Genomic DNA, 24,283 nt, shown 5'->3' with positions numbered 1-24,283 from the left:
AACGGTACAAGAGCAAGGCTAAGACTCCTCTAAAATAGAAAGGCACTTTCACATGTACATACTACAGATGTACATTGACACAATTAGGTAACAGTCACAAGCAGGAAGCTACCGGTACTGCAATTGATCAAACCGACAGGAAAGGACAATACTGATTTAATTACGCGGGCAGCAGTTACCCTTCAGTACGTAGGTAAACAGTAGCCTCTCCTGTTACACAGCCACTTACTATACTTTAAATATCTATAATAACCATCACACTACACACTGAACTTGGATGAATGCTCTAAGGGGGGCATTCACAAATGCACAGTTCATATATTTTCTTTTACTAAAGTTTCTAAGATAAGCATTATGGAAACCAGTACAATTATTTAAACATACAAAATTCCCTACGTAATTTAAAGACACAGGTATCCATCTCGATTATACCACATAGACTTTTTTTTTTTTCTTTTCACTTTTTAAAGAAAGTATACTGGGTTAAGTGAAAGCTCAAATTCCAGTTTGCTTTGTGGATCTGACAAAACTTCGCTAAAGTCACCCTGCACCAAGCCTGACTCTCCAGCCCAGCTGGAGCGTGTGTTCTCAGCTTGGGAGGTGGGTGGCAGGTGGTCTGGAGTAGGGAGCTCTGTTTACGCATGGGTAGAGCCTTCTAAGCTGCTCTGTGTCTCAGGGTTTCTGTGGTGGATAATCGAAAACAAGACTGAGTCCCACATTTCCTGCACAAAAAATGGCCTCTCACTGCTATGGTCAGGAATCAATGAGCATCATCCCAAATTTGAATCCTCTAACTCCCCCTCAAGAGACCCATAGGCTCTTTAACTGGATTTCCAAGGCTGATCAGATGAAAGTTTCTTCAGTTTGTAGACTCCAGAGGCTATGTCATTCCTAAATGTTAAGGACACAACTACCAACCCACCCCCCTTTTCCTTTTCTTTAAATTATAACCGCCCCCGCTTTTTGGTGGGGGAGAATAGCAAAAGTTGGAAAACCCTTAACTGATACAATTTGACTCTTGGAGCAGTACATCCACTGATAGCTGTTCACGATCATTGCAGTAGATTGTGGGACCCTGCCATAAATTATTCTACAGGTGGCTCGAGGGACACCAAAGCCAGATGATGTTGTACGAAGATGTGCTAATCTGTTGAATGGTGCTGACACTGAATGTGAACATGGAGCTCTACAAAGCGCCACTCAGCAGGTTCAAACAGTTCACATAACACCCATTAGAAAATGTGTACTAAGTACCTTTCTCTCTATCCCCAAATCCACTCCCCAAACCCCAACCCAGTCCAAAAGGCTGACTTGGTGAATCTCCTTCAGTGAGTTCTATGGATGGGATGTGAACACACAGTTTTATCAGCTGTGAATACATATTCTTGTGTAAGTGGAGTCAGGTAATCTTTGTAGAGCCATCATTTACCCACCATCAAAATGCCCCCCTCCCCACATTGCCCATGAAACCTGATAAGCTCCTTGAAACTGGGGGCAGAACACCTCAAGGCTTCATTCTCCTCGTTCTCTCTCGTTTCCCTGTGTCTGCCCACCTCCCCTGTGTGCTGCCTCTGTCGCTGGAAAGAAGGCTGTGAACCTTCTCAGCTGCAGTGGCTCTTAATGAGCTTTACTGAGCATGATTCTGGATTCTTTGTGAAGTGGCCACCTTGTCTTACCTCTGGAATCTGAAGACATTTACTAAACCAAGTAAGGAGAGGTGACTCTTTACTGAGTCCTCACTCACTGAGGTTATACCCTTCATATGGAATTGAAAAAAAAAAAAAAAAGTCTCAAGGTGACAATAGGAGTATAGGGAAATAAGATGGAGACAGGTAGAGTGAGTGATGGGAGAGTATTAGGAGCTGTTTCCTGAAAGAAGGCACAGCCTCTGAGGCTCTGCAGCAGCACGACTCCTGCCCGCCAAGACAGCAGAGTCCTGATGGGGAGCACAGAAAGGCGATCCTCATTCCACCACAGGTGGACACACCAGAGAGAAGAGCTGCTGGGGAGGATGACCAGATAGAAGGCTGCATAAATGAACAGGCAGGAGGAAGATCTGAAGAGCTCAGAAAAGACACTGAAAAAAAATAAATTCAAAGACACCTCTGGCCCTTTGATGCCCTCTGTTAACATCTTACTCTTCCATCAAGCAAGGAATATGGTTTTTAAGAATTCTTACTATTTTAAAGAAGTGGGGGAATGGCCGGGCATGGTGGCTCACATTGTAATCCCAGCACTTTTGGAGGCTGAGGCCATTGGATCACCTGAGGTCAGGAGTTTGAGACCAGTCTGGCCAACATGGTGAAACCCCGTCTCTACTAAAAATACAAAAATTAGCTGGGCATTGTGGCGGCACCTATAATCCCAGCTACTCAGGAGAACTGCTTGAACCCAGGAGATGGAGGTTACAGTGAGCAGAGGTTGCAGTGAGCAGAGATTGCACCACTGTACTCTGGCCCGGGTGACAGAGCAAGACTCCAACTCAAAAAAAAAAAAAAAAAGTGGGGGATTATTTAGGAAAGTTTAAACTTCCTAAGGAATTCGTAAGGATTGTTTAAAAGGGCTAGTGCTATTCAAAGCTCAGTCCCGGCTGGATCTCCATGGTGTCCAAGGGTGCTGAAGGACCCAAAAAGCTCGGGGGAAACGGGGAGGGGCTGGACAAGGTACTGTCCTGGGCTTCTTTTTCAAAATGGGCAAAAAGTATGGCTCTGAAAATTTGGAGGTTTAAAAGTTCACCATACCTAGAAATACATGGGAAAAAAAATCACTATTCATTTGTGAAATCAGGCCACAGGCAAGAAATCAGCAGTGTGACTTTGGAAGGTAACAGTATCTCATCGATTTAACCTCTTCCTGCAATAGAATGACTAGATGGGCAAACTGAGGTAGAGATCAAAGTAATGATCTTGATTTAAGTACAGATCCCAATTCATTTCTGCACGATGCATTCACCAATGGGCTGATGAAGTAAAATCTACACTGTGTAGCTCTTAGGTGTGCGTGCAATTGGCTGCCAGTTTGAAATGAAACCAAGAAGGAAATTAATGGTGGGCCAGAGAGATTAGTTCTGGGAAATCCATTTTTCTCAACAACAACAACAACAACAACAACAACAAAAATATCAGTAACTTCAATGATAGAGTCGATAAAATGCTCACAGGTCTACAGGTGATATCAGCTGCTGCTAGTAGGAGAATGGAATTCAAAGCAAATTTTCTTAAGATAGGGGGAAGATATAGCATAAATATAGGCTTAAAAATTGTCTGTGTGCTAGGATGCCAGAGAAAGAGCGTCTCCAATTGAGACTTCTGCTGACTATGGGAGTGATATAGAGACCACATACAAAAACGAAAACAAAAAAGGGAAAAGGGACAGAGAAAAAGAAGTTGTGGTTGTGAGGTACACAATTGGGTGAGAACTACAAGGTCATCTTTTGCTGATGGCCCTGCATGGCTCTCACTCAGGTACCAGGGCCAGTTTGGAGTTGGCTCAAAGACAAATGGAGAGAACAGTTGGGATTTCAAATTTAGGATCATCAGGTCTTTGGGGCATTTTTTTTTTTGAAGAGACAGGGTCTCACACTATGCTGCCCAGGCTGGATTCGAACTACTAGGCCCAAAGCCATCCTCCTGTGTAAACCACCTGAGTAGCTGGGACTACAGTGTGCACCACCATGCCTGGGCTTTGCAGCATGTTTAAAGGAACCTAGGTGATTTAGTCAAAAGAGAACACTGCATGAACCAAGGCCTCAGGTGCTTCTTGCTGCCTCCATTTCCACAGAGGAGAACACAGGGATTTGGGGAGATAGAAACATTTTCTAGGCAGTTATTGAACAATGAATCTTTGGAGGAGTTCGTGGAGTACTGTAACCAGAAAGTCTTTAAAATGAAACCCTTCTAGTCATTTGTAAGTGTAGGGGAGGGACTTGGAAATCTCCGAGGCCTAATCATGCTCACAAAAGGAGTGACATTAATAGCTTTGGAGATGGTGTCTTCCTCTCCTTTCCCAGGTTAAGTTCAAGCAGTAACAGCAGAGGTTCGACCCAATTCCATCGAGTCTTTAAGCTGGACCCTGGGAAATAACTGTTAGGAAAGAGGCAAGCATCCAACCCACTCGAGCTGCGGACTGACAGTCCCGCTGGGATCGTCCCATGGAGACAACTGCAAGTCTTTTGCATGAGCTAAACCCCACTCCACGTGGAATCGAAGGTGCTCATTGTCAGCTACCAGGCAACGCCATTATCACCTTTCAGCCCAAGTGCCACAGACCAACACTGGCTCTACTCCAGTGAGGTGTGGAATTCGGGTTCTTCTGCCTTCAGGTCACAACCTTTCTGACTCACCTGGGCTACACTAAACCTGAAGCTCTGTACGATGTGGAGAGCGGTGTTGCCTTCATTACAAGTGGTGCAGCATTGGATTTTCAAGTAAGTCTAAGTGTTTCTATTGTCCTTAAAATGACATATGTCCAGTTATTTTAAAAAATTACAAAATACAAATGCCCGTGTTAATTTAGCTAGTCTCAGACATTACATTCGACAACATAGAAAAGCCAAAAGATCTCCAGTTATAAGCACAAAACTAAGGAAAGTTATGGATCAATGATTTTGTCACTAATCCGTTATTTTTTTTTTTTTTTAAAGTCACCTCCCTTTATGGCCTTGCTTGGCTGGTTTTTACATCGTGCAAGACTTGTCTGTTGGACCCTGGGGAGGCGGGGCAGGTCCTATGGTAGGATTTGTTTTTGGAAGAACAGCAGGTTTTGGCCTAAGGGCTGGAGGCTTCAGCTGCACACCCATTCTGGGTGCCACCATAGGCTTGAAAGTACTCATTGTGTCACTGGAGGAGCTAGTGCTACGTCGAATCTGAGGCTCGGAGCTCCTGAGGGCAACGTTGTGCAAAGGGCTGAGAGATTCTGTGGAAGTGGCAGGGGTGGGAGAGTTTTTCACTTGCTCCAGGGTATCCAGGACCACATCAGGGGCATGCTTTGCTGTGCTCTGTCTCTCCAGTTCTCGGAGTTCATTCAAAGCTGTGTTCATCGTTTCTTCAATATCCTATTGAAGAATAATCAGAAAGAGAGAAAGCACAGACTGATAATGAATACTAATGTATAGAAACCCAGACACTTAATTTCAAAGTAAACGGCCCGGCAGAGTATGAATATCTTTAACTCCATAGTCCGCAGAATATATAAACATAATGCCATCTCACACAATCATTTTGATTCTTGATTCAGGAGACTGAGATGCAATGGCTCACGGAGCCATGTATCAAACATTGGCCTTCCTAAGGCCCTAGGTAGCCTTCTAATGGTCTCCGACTTACATGCTGACTTAAATTTTTTTTTTTTTTTTTTTTTTTTTGAGGCAGGGTCTCACTCTGTTAGCTAGGCAGAGTGCAGTGGTGCGTATCAGCTCACTACGGTCTTGACTTCATGGGCTCATGTGATCCTCCCACCTCCTGAGTAGCTGGGACCACAGGTGTGTGCTACCTCCTGCGTAGCCTCCTGAGTAGGTGGGTCCACAGGTGTGTGCTAACACACCTGGCTAATATTTAAATTTTTTGTAGAGATGGGGTCTTACTAGTTGCCCAGGTTAGTCTTGAACTCCTGGGCTCAAGTAATCCTCCTGCTTCTGCCTCCTAAAGTGCTGGGATTATAGGTGTAGGCCACCATGTCTGCCTGCTGACTTATTAATATAGAATTCTATTTCAGCTTATGATAAAAGTTTATGAAAACTTTCGAAAAACAGTTTTTCAACTTTTTTTTTTTTTTTGAGATGGAGTCTCGCTCTGTCGCCCAGGCTGGAGTGCAGTGGCGCGATCTCGGCTCACTGCAAGCTCCGCCTCCTGGGTTTACGCCATTCTCCTGCCTCAGCCTCCTGAGTAGCTGGGACTACAGGCGCCCGCCACCGCACCCGGCTAATTTTTTGTATTTTTAGTAGAGACGGGGTTTCACCGTGGTCTCGATCTCCTGACCTTGTGATCCGCCCGCCTCGGCCTCCCAAAGTGCTGGGATTACAGGCGTGAGCCACCGCGCCCGGCCCAACTTTTTTTTCCCCCCCAAGACCGAGTCTTGCTCTGTCACCCAGGCTGGAGTGCAATGATGTGATCTTGGCTTACTGCAACCTCTGCCTCCCAGGTTCAAACAATTATCCTGCCTCAGCCTCCCAAGTAGCTGGGACTACAGGCCCACACCACCATGCCTGGCTAATTTTTGTATTTTCAGTAGAGACAGGGTTTCACCATGTTGGCCAGGCTGGTCTCGAACTCCTGACCTCATGATCTGCCTGCCTCGGCCTCCCAAAGTGCTGGGATTACAGGCATGAGCCACCGCACTGGGCAAGTTTTTCAACTTTTATGATAAAAGTTTAAATTAAAGAAAAAGGCAGAGTGTTGTGTGAGATGGTAGAGATCCACTGCCCTGGTGACTGAAATGTCTCTTCCCGACATATTCCCAGGGCTTCTCCCACTCATCTGGAGCATACCCCTCATGGCACGGTTTAATGGCAACTCATTTCCCTATTCATCTCCTCGACTAGACTGAATGTGAGCACTTAGAGGCTGCGGCTATTGTTTAACTTTGTTTGCATAAAACCTAGTGGGAGACCTGGCATACAGTAAATGCTCAATAAAGATTTGCTAAATGAATAATCTAAGACACTGATATTAAATCACAGTCTCCAATAATGAATAAACCAAGATACGATGATTATGTTTGGATGTGGTAGTCTTTTGAAAAATCTCCATTAGGCATTCCATTAATTTGTTTAAGAAAATAATTTGCATTTTTTTAATGAACACAATGATGGCATGCTTACTTGTCCCCATGGGAAAATCTGAAGGCTAAAGATGGAAAGATAAAAAGCAAATCTGGAAGCCATTTTATGAGGGTGACATCACTTTTCAAGTAATTATTTTCATATGTGATTTCCGTTTGTGGCTAAACATATGGATTTGTTTTTTTTTTACAAGTATTTACCTCAGAGACATGTGCGGAGCCTAGTTATCTGTTGAGTTTTTGTTTTTACAATTTACATTTTTTTTTTTTTTGAGACGGAGTCTCACTCTGTCACCTAGGCTGGAATGCAATACTGCGATCTCAGCTCACTGCAACCTCCGCCTCCTGGGTTCAAGCGATTCTTGTGTCTCAGCCACCCGAGTAACTCGGATTACAGGTGCCTGCCACCATACCCAGCTAATTTTTTGTATTTTTTGTAGAGACGGGGTGTCACTATGTTGGCCAGGCTGGTCTCAAACTCCTGACCTCAAGTGATCCATGCGCCTCAGCCTCCCAAAGTGGTGGGATTACAGGCATGAGCCACTGTGCCTGGCCTGTTTTTATAATTTACAATTAAAAAAAATTTCCTGATTCTAGAAGTCAAAGGGTTAAACAGACCTTATATGCCTTCCTACCTCCAAGCACCTAAATCCCTGTCTCTCTAACCCAAATTATGTTTCACCTGCTTATTATAAGCAGTGATGTTATAAGTGTCTCAAATCATTACATTCAGCTATAGTAAAATATTGCTGGTTGTAAATATGCCTCAAAGGGCATTGCATAGCACTTTAAACAGAAAAAAATAAAACAGTCAAAGCCTTTTTGGTTTTTGCTGAGAAGTTGCTGTACATTTAAAATTGCTTTAATTTTTAAAAAACACATTAAACTTCTCACAATCTAATTTGCTATCCCAAATTCTTTTTAGTTAGAACACTGAAAATAGCTTGGACATTTGTCATATTGGGGCCGGATTCCTTGGGTGCTTTTTATTAAAAATAACCCACCTTTAATACTTTTCCATGTTTCATTCATTTCTCATTCACTCTTTTTTGAAATCTACTTAGTTTTTAAACTTCAGTGATAGCTGGAAGCTGCTTTAGATTATTTGAATGGTAAACCCTGAATCTATTCACCTCTTTTCTCACTGACTATAAACATACATATATTTGGAGACAGGGTCTTGGTCTGTCACCCTGACTAGAGTGCAGTAGGGCAATCATAACTTATTGCAGCCTCCAACTCCTGGGCTCAAGCAATCCTCTTACCTCAGCTTCCAAAGTACCTGGGACTGCAGACACGCACCACCACTCTTAGTGTGATGGTTAATACCTAGTGTCAACTTGACTGAATTGAAGGATGCAAAAGTGTATCTGTGAGGGTACTGCCAAAGGAGATTAACATTTGAGTCTGTGGGTTGGGGAAGGCAGACCTACCCCTAATCTGGATGGGCACCATCTAATCAGCTGCCAGTGAATATAAAGCAGGCAGAAGAACGTGAAAAGGTTAGACTGGCCTCGCCTCTCAGCCTACATCTTTCTCCCATGCTGGATGCTTCCTTCTCTCAAACATCAGACTCCAAGTTCTTCAGTTTTGGAACTTGGACCGACTCTCCTTGCTCCTCAGCCTGCAGACGGCTTATTGTGGGACCTTGTGATTGTGTGAGTTAACACTTAATAAACTCACCTTTCTATGTATATGTATTCCATTAATTCTGTACCTCCAGAGAACCCTGACTAATACAGATTTTGGTATCAGGAATGGTTCTAGAGGCACTGAATATTAAGGATGGAGTTCTTTCATTGGTTTTGGGGCTTCTGCTTTATATGATTAGACCCAAAAATACTAAGGACTCTACTTCTAATAGGATGAAGAACACTGATAGTCCTTGGTGTGAATTGTTTAGAGAGTTATGCAAAATACATGCATTTGACACTCCTGATTCATCACTCATAAGAGGCAAGGAGTTTAGTAACTCCATACGTAATACATTTGTATGGAGTATTGTGTAGAGAACCAAGGAACATAAAGAAGCTCGTTGGTTGTTCCTAAGTTCAGTGGACAAAGTAATGAAAAACAATGATGAACTCAAGGATTCTATCTCCTGGCTTCAGAAGCAGATACTGAGCCTCAAATCTGCTAAGACTGCCCTGAGTGAGAATCTTACCTCCTGCAGAGAAAGAGCTGAAATTGTGGAAAACCAGACACAAGCTCTTATCATTACAGTGGCTGACCTGCAATGAAAGGTGCATGCACAGCCTTGCTAGGTGTCTACTGTTAAAGCGAGGGCATTGATTGGAAAAGAGTGGGACCCTATAACTTGGAATAGGGATGTGTGGGAGGACCCTGATGAAGCTGGGGACACGGAGCTTGTAAACTCTGATGAACCTTTTTTGCCAGAAGAAACGGCTTCCCTATCCCCAGTAGTGGCAACATCCCCTTCCCAACCCATGCTACCATCAGCCTTTCCACCTTTGTCTGAGGAGATAAACCCTGCGCTGCCTGAGGCAATGGTGATGGTCTCCCGTGAGGCAGTTGCCAGGCAAGATAATGTTGACTCTCCTCAGGAACCATCCCCAACACCTGTTTGCTTCTAGACCTATAACTAGACTATGTCCTGGTGGGCCCTTGGAGGTGAGGTTGAGAGTGTGACCCATGAAGAGGTGCACTACGCTAGAAAAGAACTCCTTGAATTTTCTAATTTATATAAATAGGAATCTGGAGAACAGGCATGGGAATGGATATTAAGGGTGTGGGATAATGGTAGACGGAACATAGAGTCAGATCAGGCTGAATTTATTGATTTGGGCCCACTAAGTAGGAGCTCTGCATTTAATGTTGCAGCTCAGGGAGTTAAAAAAGGTTCTAATAGTTTATTTGCTTGGTTAACTGAAATGTGGATTGAAAGATGGCCCACTGTGAGTGAGCTGGAAATGCCTGATCTCCCTTGGTTAATATAGAGGAAGGGATCCAAGGGCTTAGGGAGATTGGGATGGTGGAGTGGATTAGTCACTTTAGACCTACTCATCCCAGCTGGGAGAGCCCTTGACCAATGCCTTGCAAAACAGATTTGTGAGGGCAGCACTTGCATTTTTTTTTGAGACGGAGTCTGGCTCTTTCGCCCAGGCTGGAGTGCAGTGGCACGATCTCGGCTCACTGCAAGCTCTGCCTCCTGGGTTCACGCCATTCTCCTGCCTCAGTCTCCCGAGTAGCTGGGATTACAGGCACCCACCACCATGCCTGGCTAATTTTTTATATTTTTAGTAGACATGGGGTTTCACCATGTTAGCCAGGATGATCTCGATCTCCTGACCTTGTGATCCACCTGCCTCGGCCTCCCAAAGTGCTGGGATTACAGGCACGAGCCACCGTGCCTGGCCAGCACTTGCATCTTTGAAGAGCCCTGTAATTGCTGTTCTCTGTATGTCAGATCTAACGGTGGGAACTGCAGTCACTCAACTACAAAATTTAAATACAATGGACATAATAGGATCCCGAGGTGGCAGAAGCCAAGTGGTGACACTCAACTGTCAAAGACAAAGTGGGCGTAGCTACTGTAATGGACAGCAGAGGCAAAGCGGCAAGCAGAATAGTCTGACTCATGCAGAGCTCTGGCATTGGCTAATTAATCATGGTGTTCCTAGAAGTGAAATTGATAGGAAGCCTACTGCATTCCTACTTAATTTATACAAGCAGAAAACTTCTAGGTCAGATGGACAAAAGACTAATTTGAATTATAAAAACAGAGAATCACGGCCCCTCAATCAATTTCCAGACTTGACCCAGTTTACAGACCCAGAACCTCTTGAATGAAGGGGAGGCCGAGTCCCCTTGAGGAAGGACCCCGCTATATTACTGACAATTTATGCAGTGAATCTTTATCCCATACTTCCCCAAGGCGACTTCCAGCCTTTTACCAGGGTAACTGTGTAGTGGGGAAAGGGAAATGATCAGACATTTTGGGAACTAATGGACACTGGCTCTGAGCTGACATTGATTCCGGGGGACCAAAAACATCATTGTGGTGCTCCAGTTAAAGTAGTGGCTTGTGGAGGTCAGGTAATTAATGGAGTTTTAGCTCAGGTCTGACTTACAGTGAGTCTAGTGGGTCCCCAGACTTCTCCTGTGGTCATTTCCCCAGTGCCAGAATGCATAATTGGCATAGACATACTTAGCAGCTGGCAGAACCCCCACATTGGCTCCTGGACTGGTAGGGTGGGGGCTACTATGTGGGAAAGGCCAAATGGAAGCCATTAGAGCAGCCTTTACCTAGAAAAATAGTAAATTAAAAACAATATTGCATCCCTGGAGGGATCATGGAGATTAGTGCCACCATCAAGGACTTGAAAGATGCAGGGGTGGTGATTCCCACCACATCCTCGTTCAACTCTCCCATTTGGCCTGTGCAGAAGACAGATGGATCTTGGAGAATGACAGTGGATTACTGTAAGCTTAACCAAGTGGTGACTCCAAGTGCAGCTGCTAAACCAGATGTAGTTTCATTGCTTGAGCAAATAAACACATCTCCTGGTACCTGGTATGGTGCCACTGACTCGGAAAATGCCTTTTTCTCCATTCTTGTCCATAAGGCCCACCAGAAGCAACTTGCCTTCAGCTGGCAAGGCCAGCAATATACCTTTACTGTCCTACCTCAGGGGCATATCAACTCTCTGGCTTTGTGTCATAATCTTACTTGGAGAGACCTTGATTGCTTTTTGCTTCTGCAAGATATCACGCTGGTCCATTACATTGAAGACATTATGCTGACTGGATCCAGTGAGCAAGAAGTAGCAAACACATTGGACTTATTGGTGAGACATCTGTGTGCTAGAGGATGGGTAAAAAATCCGACAAAAATTCAGGGACCTTCTACCTCAGTAAAATTTCTAGGGGTCCAGTGGTGTGGGGCCTATCAAGATATTCCTTCTAAGGTGAAGGATAAGTTGCTGCGTTTGGCCCCTCCTGCAACCAAGAAAGAGGCACAACGCCTAGTGGGCCCATTTGGATTTTGGAGGCAACACGCTCCTCTTTTAGGTGTGTTACTCTGGCCCATTTATTGAGTCTCTGACCCATTTATTGAGTCACTCAAAAGGCTGCCAGTTTTGAGTAGGATCCAGAACAGGAGAAGGCTCTGCAACAGGTCCAGGCTACTGTGCAAGCTGCTCTGTCACTTGGGCCATAGGACCCAGCAGATCCAATGGTACTTGAGGTGTCAGTGGCAGATAGGGATGCTGTTTAGAGCCTTTGGCAGACTCCCATAGGCGAATCACAGCAGAGGCCTCTAGGATTTTGGAGCAATGCCCTGCCTTCTTCTGCAGAGAATTACTCTCCTTTTCTTTATGAGATGGAGTCTCTCTCTGTCACCCAGGCTGGAGTACAGTGGCGTGATCTCAGCTCACTGCAACCTCCACCTCCCTTGTTCAAGTGATTCTTCTGCCTCAACCTCCCGAGTAGCTGGGACTATAGATGCATGCCACCACACATGGCTAATTTTTGCATTTTTAGTAGAGATGGGGTTTCACCATATTGGTCAGGTTGGTCTTGAACTCCTGAACTCATGATCCACCTGCCTTGGCTTCCCAAAGTGCAAGGATTACAGGCATGAATCACCGCGCCTGGCCAACTACTCTCCTTTTGAGAGACAGCTCTTGGCCTGTTACTGGGCTTTGGTGAAAACTGAACATTTGACTATGGGTCAAGTCACCATGCAACCTGAACTGCCTATCATGAACTGGGTGCTTTCTGACACATCGAGCCATAAAGCGGGTCGTACACAGCAGAATTCCATCATCAAATGGAAGTGGTATATATGTGATTGGGCTCAAGCAGCTCCTGAAGGCATAAGTTACATGAGGAAGTGGCTCAAATGCCCAGGGTCTCTACTCTTTCGCACAGCCTGTACTGATGGCCTCAGGGGGAGTTCCCTCTGATCAGCTGAGAGAGGAAGAGAAGACTAGGGCCTGGTTCACAGATGATTCTGCATGATATGCAGGCACCACCTGAAGGTGGACAGCTGCAGCACTACAGTCCCTTTCTAGGACATCCCTGAAGGACAGTGGTGAAGGGAATCTTTCCCAGTGGGCAGAATTTCAAGCAGTGCACCTGGCTGTGCACTCTGCACGGAAAGAGGAATGGCCAGATGTGTGACTATATGCTGATTCATGGACTGTAGCCAATGGTTTGGTTGGACGGTCAGGGACTTAGAAGAAGTATGATTGGAAAACTGGTGACGAGGAAATTTGTGGAAGAGGTATGTGGATGGACCTCTCTGAGTGGTCAAAAACTGTGAAGATATTTGTATCCCATGTGAGTGGTCACCAATGGGTGACCTCAGCAGAGGAGGATTTTGATAATCAAGAGGACAGGATGACCCATTCTATCGACACCACTCAGCCTCTTTCCCCAGCCACCCCGTCATCACTCAATGGGCCCATGAACAAAGTGGCCATAGTGCAGGGATGGAGGTTACGCATGGACTCAGCAACATGGACTTCCACTCACCAAGGCTGACCTGGCTATGGCCACTGCTTAGTGCCCAATTTGCCAGCAGCAGAAGCCAACACAGCCCTCGATATGGCACCATTCCTCAGCGTGATCAACCAGCTACCTGGTGGCACGTTGATTATACTGGCCTCTTCCATCATGAAAAGGGTTTGTCCTCACTAGAAGAGAAAGTTACTCCGGATATGGGTTTGTCTATCCTGCATGCAATGCTTCTGCCAAGACTACCATCTGTGGACTCACGGAATGCCTTACCCACTGTTATGGTATTCCACACAGCATTGCCTCTGACCAAGGCACTTATTTTACGGCTAAAGAAGAGTGGCAGTGGGCTCATGCTTATGGAATTCACGGGTCTTACCATGTTCCCTATCATCCTGAAGCAGCTGGATTGACAGAATGGTGGAAAGGCCTTTTGAAGTCACAATTACAAAGCCAACGAGGTGACTATACTTTGCAGCGCTGGGGCAAAGCTCCCCAGAAGGCTGTGCATGCTCTGAATCAGTGTCCAATATATGGTGCTGTTTCTTCCATAGCCAGGATTCACGGGTCCAGGAATCAAGGGGTGGAAGTGGAAGTGGCACCATGCATCATCACCTCTAGTGACCCAGAAGCAACATTTTTACTTCCTATTCCCACGACATTATGTTCTGCTGGCTTAGAGGTCTTAGTTCTATAGGGAGGAAAGTGCCACCAGGAGACACAGCGACGATCCCATTAAGTTAAGTTTGCCACCTGGACACTCTGGGCTCCTCCTACCTTTAAGGCAACAGACTAAGAAAGGAGTTACAGTGTTGGCTTGGGTGACTGACTTGGACTATCAAGATGAAATCAGTCTACTACTCCACAATGGAGGTAAAAAAGAGTGTGCATGGAATACAGGAGCTCCATTAGGGCGTCTCTTAGTAGTACCATGCTCTGTGATTAAGGTCAACGGGAAACTACAACAGCCCAATCCAGGCAGGACTACAAATGGTCCAGACCCTTCAGGAATGAAGGTTTGGGTCACTCCGCCAGGAAAACAACAACAACAACAACAAAAACACGACCTGCTGGGGTGCTTGCTGAAGGCAAAGGGAATACAGAATGGGTAGTAGAAGGTAGTCATCAATACTAGCTATGACCACGTGGAAAGAGGGACTGTAATTGTCATGTGTATTTCCTCCTTCTTTCGTTAAAAACATGTTTGTGCATGTATACACTTGTACTAGGAAAATATCTTCATTTTATTTCCTTTTTCCTTTAGCATGTGACATAAGATTATATTGACTTCCTATCAGCATTTAAGTATTGTTAACTTTATGTAATAGCATTTGGGTTGGGGATTGGTGCATTTCTGGTTATAGGAAAGGACAAGTGTATTATGTTAGGCGTAATTATGAACTTCTTATTGTTTTTATTTGAAGATTATGTACGATCTCAGGAGATGTTTATGGGTTCAAGTTGACAAGGGGTAGACTTGGGATGGTTAATATTAAGTGTCAACTTGATTGGATTGAAGGATGCAAAGTGTTACTCCTGGTGTGTCTGTGAGGGGGTTGCCAGAGGAAATTAACATTTGAGTCAGTGGGCTGGGAAAGGCACATCCACCCTTAATCTGGATGGGCACCATCTAATTAGCTGCCAGTGAATATAAAGCAGGCAGAAAAACATGAAAAGGTTAGACTGGCCTAGCCTCCCACCCTACATCTTCCAACCATGCTGGACGCTTCCTGCCTTGAACGTCGGACTCCACGTTCTTCAGTTTTGGAACTTGGACTGGCTCTCCTTGCTCCTCAGCCTGCAGATGGTCTGTTGTGGGACTCTGTGATCGTGTGAGTTAATACTTAATAAACTTCCCTTTATATGTATATATATTCCATTAGTTCTGTCCCTCTAGAGAACCCTGACGAATACACCTAGCCAATTAAAAAAAGGATTTTTTGTAGACATGGGGTTGTGCTATATTGACCAGGCCTGTCTCAAACTCCTGACCTCAAGCAATCTTCTTGCCTCAGCCTCCTAAAGTGTTGGGATTACAGTTGTAAGCCACCCACCAGGCCTGCAAACATACTTTCTCATGGCCTATGCTGTGAAAAGAGCCAGAACCAGAGGGCAAAATGGTAGAATGATGGGCAAATTCATTAGTATTGTTTCCCTTTTACTTGGTCAATTTTAATCATTAGAAGAAAACTACAGAACCCTTCTCTGCAGTCACTGTTGGGAAGCAAAGACCTGGATGTGGTCAGGAGGTACATAAGATCCAGACTTGTTCTTCAAATGTCTATCTATTATTGATCACATTATTTATTAGGGCTCATCTTTTCTAAGTTGAAAGTACCATCTTTATCATATACAGTAGGAGTTTGTACTATCTGTGGCTTCGGGCATCCACTGGGGGTCTTGAAACATATGCCCTCCAGATAAGGAGGGACTACTGTTTTAAGATTTTTCTGTTTCTGGGCTCTCCATTCTGTTTTATCCATCTGTCTGTTTTACTAGCTTTAGAATGCATTTAGGATCTGGGAGGGCCACTGCTTCCCCATTCTTCTTTTTCAAAGTTTTTCTGGCTATTCACAATGATAGGTTTGAATGTCCTGGGCCTTACGTTTCTGTCATGTTTCTGTTTAAATCACTGTGAACCTTTGGGCCCTTCCAGTAACAAATTGTTCAAAAAAGACTCACAGTCAGGGCCTAAGTTAAAGAATGAGCTGGTTTTGTTTCTGTTTTCTTTAGTTGATCCTATACAGAAATATAGCCACATAAAGTAAATCCTTCACACCTCCTACATCACACTTAAGTATTTGAAATGCAATAAGTAATTAAAAGCATTGTACCTGAGCAATTGTCTCTGGGTCCAATGGCTTGTGGTCATTGAAGCCTGTGTATTGCCCTGATGACGTGGACCTTCTAATGGGAGGGCTGTCAATCTTCTTGAGGGAGTCGTGCCGGCTGATGTTGGTCAGGCTGCCATGGCCAGGCCTGCGCCTCCGCTCAGGACTGTCATTGTTGAGGCCACGGTTCTGCAGCAGGCCCCGGGGGTGACTGGCGAGGCTGGGGGACCCCAGGTCAACTGAGGAGTTGGAAAGGGCATGTGGAGGGTGGAGCGGGCAATGGCCATCACTGGTCCTGCCAGGACGCCTTACTGGAGGGGGTGGCTCTCCTCTTTTTCTTTGCCTAGACATTCACAGAAACAGGGAGAAAACAGAAGAGCTTATCACACTGGGCAGTACTGCAAGGCTGAGGGTGCAGTGGCTCCTTATGGCCCCGGGAGGAGTGGAGGCTTAGGGGCCTGATTCCCAGGCTCTACCTACCTGGCTAAATAGCCGTCAGGATGACGGTCTGTTGGAGAGTTCATGTCCTTGGATGAGGACTTGTCTTCTGTGACTGGCCCACTGCTGGCCTCACTGTCGGCTTTTTGGCTCAGAGTGTCTGAAAACGTATCATCCCTGAAACAGTAAGATGAGTGGAGACAAAATTTACTAGATTTACAAATTTTACAAAATTTGCTAGATGAGTGGAGACAAAAATTTACGTGATAGCATTTATGGATGAAACAGCATTATGTATGAAAGCCCTTCTTTTATTAAAATGACTTTTTTCATTATGAAAGCAGTGTAATTTCATTACAGGTAAAACAGCAATTTCAGTTATACAAAAAAGAGTGAAATAATCACCCATAATATAACATCCAGAGACAACTACTGTGAGAATTTTAAGAAATATCCTCCTCCATCTTCTATTCTACGCCTGGGATACATATCTGTGAGTGTGCACATACATATGTATGGCATTTATACTACAGTCACGTGTTGCTTAACAGCGAGGATACATTCTGAGAAATGTGTTGTCAAGCAGTCTCATCATTGTGGGAACATCACAGAGTGCACTTACACAAACCTAGATGGTACAGCCTATTGCACACCTAGGCTATATGGTGGAGCCTACTGCTCCTAGGCTACAAACCTGCACAGCATGTTACTGTACTGAATGCTACAGGCAGTTATAACACAATGGTATAACCAAGTACTTGTGTATCTAAACATACCTAAACATAGAAAAGGTACAGTAAAAATAGGATATTAAATCCTATGGGACCACTGTCATATATGTGGTCCACTGATGCTCAAAATGTCATTGTGTGGTACATGACTGTACAGATATTTATGCAAATTTATTTTATATATGAATATATTTATATGTAGATATTTCAGATATGTATGACTATGTGTCTGTATACACACGCATTTCTTGGCTTCTGAGATACACATTTTAACATTTCTGAAATCAGGCTGAATCATTCAGTCACTGTATACCTTTTGTGTCCTATATTTGTTTTTTCCATAAAAAGCTACTTTTGGACTACATATTATTTTGCAACCCGTTTCTTTCACTTAATATGTTATGACTATCTTCCCATGTCTTTAAATACTTTTGAAATTAGAGCTTTCTCCTCAGCAAAAAACAAAACAAAACAAAAAACGGCATAGCAATGATTCCCTCTGACTTTAGGTCAGTGTCCTTCCTCTGGGGAATCTGGAATTGAAACGGTAAACAGACATCAAGAGAAGAGCACTGTTGTTTTTGGAATTACCAATGTCACTTCAGCTCTTAATGCCATTCTCTGCATAGGTTATTTTTCTAAGAATCTGAAAGCTTCAGAAGATGTCTCCCCCGAGCTGTTGCTCCAAACCTCCTGGGCCCTGACTTACTGTTAGCAAAGAGCCACTGGCAAGGTGAGGAACTGTGCCTAGCTCTGAAGTTTTATCTCTGTAATCCCTTCTGCTCCTTTCTCACAAGACCAAGGTCAGTTGAAGAACAATGGCTGGAGTCCTCTATTGGGAGCACTCAGGCAATCCAAGTTGAGACTACTCACATATCCTGCACCACTATATACTGGTGAGGCACCAGCCCGTCAATCCCGTTGTGCCTGCCTTCCCACCAGTCCTCAGATGCGCGGTGATACAGCAGCAGGGAGGCACCCTTCTTGAAGGATAGTTCTCTGGCGGACCGCCCAACATAGTCAAACTTGGCTATTGCTTCTATTGGCTCACATTCTACAACGAACACACCAGAAAACAGTGAGAAACAGGGTTGTTAGGAAGGCATGGTATCCTATCTGTGGGGGCTACATGAGGCTTAAAAATAATCAAGACCATTTTAATATCTAGACTGAACAGAGTCATCAACACATCATCAAGGCAGGAGAAAATAGAGGCTGTTTAAAAAGATGCAGAAAAACATTATCTTGCTGTCATCAGTTTTTCAGGCAAAGAAAAACTGAACATTGGATCTTCATTTCCACAGCTCTTACCAGAGATATAATGACAGTCAAATAAAAAATACTTTAAACTTTGCAATAAGATATATAAAATCTCTCCTTGAGTTGTAATATCCTCCACAATTGCTTCAATATGATTTTGACACTGATGGATGACACTGATGGAATTTCCTTGTAACATGTTAATACCATTTATAACATGGAAAAAAAATCGCCATCTCAGAACATTAGGAAGTTTATGCCTTACCAGCTTATTTAAGAAAAAAAATCAAGTAAAATCACAATAAATAGCATGTGAATACATTCAATTTCCCCATGTGTTCTCTGGCACTATCAGATCTTCATACTAACACTGACGGTAATCCCAACTTTTTTTTCTCTAGTATCAGTAACAAATTTTGGATCTTAACCATGAAACAAATATACCTTAAACTGCCCTCTATCCAAATGAAAAAAACAGATTCAAAATTTTTATTTTTCTTGAGATCAAAAGGTATTCAAGGGAATGATGGTGAGTGAAAAAAGCCAATCTCAAAAGATTGCATACCATACAATTCCATTTATACAGCATTCTTCAAATGACGTAATTATAGAGATGGAGAATATATTAGTGGTTGCCAGAGGTTGGGGATGGGAAGGCGATGGAGGGAAGTGGCCGTGGCTATAAAGGGTAGCACAAGGGTTCCTTGTAATGGAGCCATTTGTTATCGTGACTATCGGTTGTGGTCACACAAAGCTATACATGTGATAAAACTGTACAGATTTAAGTAAACACACACACTAAGGAGTGCATGTAAAACTGGTGAAGCATTTATATAGTGAATGGTTTGTATCATTGTCAATTTCCTGCTTGTGAAATGACATTACAGTTTTGTAAGATATCACCATTGACAGAACCTGGCAGAAGGTATACGAGATCTCTCTGTATTGTTTTTTTTACAACAGCTTGTGACTCTACAATGATTTCAAAATAATAAGTTAGAAAAAAAAAGATATCAACTGCTAGGCTTAGAATTAGAATTCAGCTCTGATCTAATTCTGACCACAAATATTGAAGGCAAACAGGAGGACAAACTCAGTAACCAAAGAGGTGTTTCTTTGTGATGTATCTTAGCAAGAAGCTCCTCAATTCGAGGGCTTATGATCCCTGTCTTTTGCTCCCGTCTTCCACAAATACCTCATCCTTAGCCCTGTAATCAACAAAGGTGAGTAAACTTCTCTTCAATAACAAACAGGACGAAAAGGGGCCAAGGCAAGGGTCATATGCTTATAGGAATATGCCTATGCAATGAACAATACATCATTTGCTAGAAACTGAGCATGTTTTCATTTCCAAATACTCTAGAATATGTGTACACAGAAGACAATAAAACCTGCCTATCTCAAAAATTCCCCAGGAAGTTGTCTTCTATTTCCCTTTGGTAGCAAACCTTCCCATTTAAGAGTTTATTCTTCCAAAAGTTTACTGCAATAGCTGTTGTACTTGTAATAATTGCATAAGAAATTCTTGGACAGACAGCTGGGCTTCTTTCTCATTTGATAAATTCAAAATTCTCTGGGACATAGAAGGCAAAAGCATTAAAAACCAACAATATTGAAAAGCTTAGGCTTCACCTTATTATATAAAGGCCCTCGCCAAATTTCAGCGAAACATTTTAAATAAAGATAAAAATACCCCTTCTTTTTGCTTTGGATAATGTTTTTTTTTCTTTTAAATAGTGACAGGGTCTTGCTACATTGCCAAGGCTGATCTCAAACTCCTGGGCAACATAGCAATCTTCCAGTCATGGCCTCCCAAAGTGCTGGGATTATAGGTGCCCAGCCTCTAGTGGGTAATGTTTGAGGTGAATAATATTTTGTATCGCAGAACCATAACACTGTAATCTGCACAGCAGACTTCCCAACAAAGTAGCTGTAAGGATACTGTTTAAAACAACAGTTTACATCTTTTAGTGGCTGGGTGCCATGGCTCTTGCCCGTAATCCCAGCACTTTGGGAGGCCGAGGCAGGAGGATCACTGGGTTGCCCAGGAGTTCGAGACCAGTCTGGGCAACAGAGTGAGACCTCATTTCTATAAAAATAAATAAATAAATAAATAAATAAATAAATAAATAAATCCTTTAGCAATTGAATAAAACTTTTAGATTGTATGTTAACACTCTGGTATTCCCCCAAATTATATTTTACTAAAACAATATAAATAGCAGCTTTATTAAACATCTACGTGTCTGCTTCATAGAGGAGGGACTATAACTTTACATTTAAAGGGAATGATCTCATTATAGTTCAAAACTTGAAGAATAAATCCTGGTTGACTTGAGATGACAGATACCCAAATATGTACCCCAGTTATTCCTATGAAAAAGAAAGAAACATCCCATGGAAGAATGAAGACATGCTAGTTTTTGGTTTTTTTGAGACAGGGTCTCACTTTGTCACCCATGCCGGATATAGCAGCACACTCATTGCTCACTGTAACCCCAAGCTCCTGGGCTCAAGCGATCCTCCCACCCTAACTTCCTAAGTAGCTAGGACTACAGACGCGGCATGCTAATTTATTTACAAGAAATTCAGGACATGTAATTTGCAAATTCCTGTGTGAACACACCCACATATTTATATTTGGCTTTACTTAAAAAAATTAAAAGATACCAGCACATGATACAGTATACAGTCTACATATACTTATGTCACAGAGAAATAAAGACAGAACCATTAATGTTTTTTAATGACATTCAATCACACACTGTCAATGCTGGCCATTCAACATAGTTAAGACTATTCAACAGATATATACAAATTTTATTATAATTTCACAATCACGACCTCTTCATCTCCTATTATTTTTATTTTATTTTATTTTATTTTATTTTATTTTATTTTATTTTAAGACAGAGTCTTGCTCTGTCGCCAGGCTGGAGTGCAGTGGTGTGATCTTGGCTCACCATGACCTCAACCTACCGGGTTCAAGCGATTCTCCTGCCTCAGCCTCCCAAGTAGCTGGGACTGCAGGTACGTGCTACCATGCCCTGATAATTTTTGTATTTTTAGTGGAGATGGGGTTTCACCAAGTTGGCCAGGATGGTCTTGATCTCTTGACTTCGTGATCCATCCGCCTCGGGCTCCCAAAGTGCTGGGATTACAGGCGTGAGTCACTGCGCCATTTTTTTGAAACAAGCATCAGGATGATCAGACTCTGCTTATTTATTCAAATGTGGTCAGGTTATAGCAGGATGACCAGATAAATCAGCAGAACATTTTATTGGCAATCCTAGTACATCAACTAGTAATTCTCAGCAATTTCATTATTTTTACTCTTTCTACTCCCGTGAGAGCCATTTCACAGTCAAGTGTCAATCAATAAGCTATTTACACACATCTTAGTCTGGTCATTGCAGAGCAAATCAATCTCAGGGCACGGTACACTATGCCTCTTTCATACAGAGTGCCTCGCAGTACTTCAAGGTCCTGCAGAGACTTCATAGAATGCTGCTACTGCTGCTATCAATAACAATAATAGTGAGAGTGCAACATGATCACTTAGTTTGCCTGCATGGGTAATATAATTTTGTGCAAAAGGGAACACAATTCAGCACAGTTGATTCCCTGACTGCCCGGTGCTGTCAAGTCTTATATTTCCATTTCTTGTAATGTTATATAAAATGTGATCACACTTTCTCTTTGGGACCTTGCTGTTGCTGACATTTTTCCTGCTAGATCTGTTACCCACTGTCCTTGTGATTTTGTTCTGTGACAGCCTGTCTTTCAGAAACAAAAGCTACTCTCTCTAGTGATCCATGACAGAGAAAAAAATACAATATCTCGGCAATCAAAGGATAACTGATAGTCTTATTAATTTAGTTACAGGACTTTGGAGGTTGGCTGCGGGTGAGAGTATCTGTCCTTTGTAAGCAATGTTTTTCTTTCCAGAAAAATCAGGTGAACATGGTCAAAATGTTATCTAAACGCAGAGCACTCAGTAAAGCTCTCTTATAGCCAAGAGGTAAAAGGCAGATGGCATGATGGTGAGATTCATGTTTGGGAAGAGAGACGGCTGGCTTTGTCCTGGCTTTTCTGGCCTCTGGGGAAAGCACGGAAACACCTAAGAGAAGGCAGCAGTGAAACAGAAATAAACCATTCAGAGAAACAAAGAAACCCAAAAGAAAGGATGGTGGCAGAAGTAGGACTTGGAGACTTTCAAAAGCAACATCACAGGCTGGGCACGGTGGCTCATGCCTGTAATCCCAGCATTTTGGGAGGCTGAGGCAGGAGGACTGCTTGAGGCCAGGAGTTTGAAACTACCCTGGGCAACACAGGAAGGCCCTGTCTCTAAAGGAAAAGAAAAAAAATAGAGCAACATCACAGAAATAGAAGCTCTCACTTTAAAGGATGTCTTGTAAATTAAGTTCAGAAAATGTCAACTGATTTTACTTTTAAAGACACAAAGAAGGCGGGGCATGGGTGGCCCATGCCTCTAATCCCAGCACTTTGGATCCCAGGAGGATCATTTGAGCCCAGGAGTTTGAGAGCAGCCTGGGCACCATAGGGAAACCCTGTCTCTACAAAAAATACAAAATTAGCCAGGCATGGTGGTGCATGCCTATGGTCCCAGTTACTCAGGAGGCTGAGGTGGGAGGATCACTTGGCCCCAGGAGGTTGAGGCTGCAGTGAGCCAAGATTGTGCCACTTGATACACAATACACAAGATTGTGTACTCCAGCCTGGGCAACAGAGTGCAACCCTATCTCACAGAAAAAAAAAAGACACAAAGAAACTTTCTTTTTTAGCAGATAGTGGACACTAGACAACTTAATTACCCTCCTGCTAGAATCAATGAAAAATGCTGGATTTAAAAGCAAACAACCAACGTTTGTAATTGCATTAGTAAGCTATCAAGACAGGAAAGAATACTAAAGACCAAAATGCAATGAAAGTGGGAGTCCAGAGAGGTAAGCAGAACATTACAACATGAGTCAGATTTTGCCTTGAGGGCATTGTTCTAGCCTGGTCACCTTAAGCTTTTTAATTTTTTTTCATAGGAGATTAAGTCCACGGCTTGCTCAGTGTTAGGAATCTAAGCTCTTCCCCTCCTCCCCATCCTCAGAAAATTACACCCTCAGTTTCAGAATGAACTTCACTCTAGTGTTGTAGAACTTTCTACAACACTTCTAGTTCTAGAACATCTAGTTCTAGAAATCTTACCCCTTGTAGCTTTCAATACCTCTCCATAGATAGTAACCATCTCCCCCACCCTCCACTCCCATTAAGGAAATACTCTCTCTTAAACCCTTGACACAAATCATCTGAGAATCCCATCCACATTCCAGTTCTCAGGTAGGTTTGCGGTTTAAATTTGCACTACCTGGGCAGTTTGAAAAACTTCAAGCCAAAAATTCAGTGTTGTCCCAGGCTGGTTGTAACCCAGGCAGAAGTATATGAAAACCCTCTCTGGAAGAATCTACCTTCCACTGAGCCTAAAGTTCCAAGAAATCTGTGCAAAATTTACAAACACGGTGGAAAATAAGACTCAATGAGTGAGAGCCAACAAAACAAATTTGGGAAGACATATGAAAATTATCAGACACATATTCTGATAGGAAGCGCTGATGAATAAACAGCAAGAGACTATAAAAAATGATCAAGCAGCAGATATAAAAGCACACCAAATACAACTTGTAGAAAGAAATAATATTTAAAGACTGGGCACAGTGGCTCACGCTTGTAATCCCAGCACTTTGGGAGGCTGAG

At 43.2% G+C, this 24,283-nt stretch overlaps 1 protein-coding gene across 5 annotated transcripts in view; it reads right to left on the bottom strand.

The window, feature by feature from the left end:
• Positions 1 to 933: 933 nt before the first annotated feature.
• The window catches only part of SRGAP1 (SLIT-ROBO Rho GTPase activating protein 1), a 306,426-nt gene continuing 283,076 nt past the window's right edge, over positions 934 to 24,283 (bottom strand). For 4 of the 5 annotated variants that reach the window (XM_065524524.2, XM_065524525.2, XM_005571435.5 and 1 more), the window contains 4 exons: positions 18,131 to 18,311; positions 16,569 to 16,703; positions 16,092 to 16,431; positions 934 to 5,053 (listed from right to left, as the gene is read on the bottom strand). In XM_065524524.2, coding sequence (XP_065380596.1) covers positions 4,676 to 5,053; positions 16,092 to 16,431; positions 16,569 to 16,703; positions 18,131 to 18,311 — 1,034 coding nt within the window. In that variant the 3' untranslated portion in view covers positions 934 to 4,675. The remainder of the gene's footprint in view (positions 5,054 to 16,091; positions 16,432 to 16,568; positions 16,704 to 18,130; positions 18,312 to 24,283) is intronic. The other variant, XR_012420434.1, reaches the window with a different exon arrangement.

This window comes from Macaca fascicularis, chromosome 11 (genome assembly GCF_037993035.2).
Source record: "Macaca fascicularis isolate 582-1 chromosome 11, T2T-MFA8v1.1".
Taxonomy (NCBI): Eukaryota; Metazoa; Chordata; class Mammalia; order Primates; family Cercopithecidae; genus Macaca; species Macaca fascicularis.
Note: the sequence above shows the minus strand (reverse complement) of the source record. Positions and strands in the feature narration are given on the sequence as shown.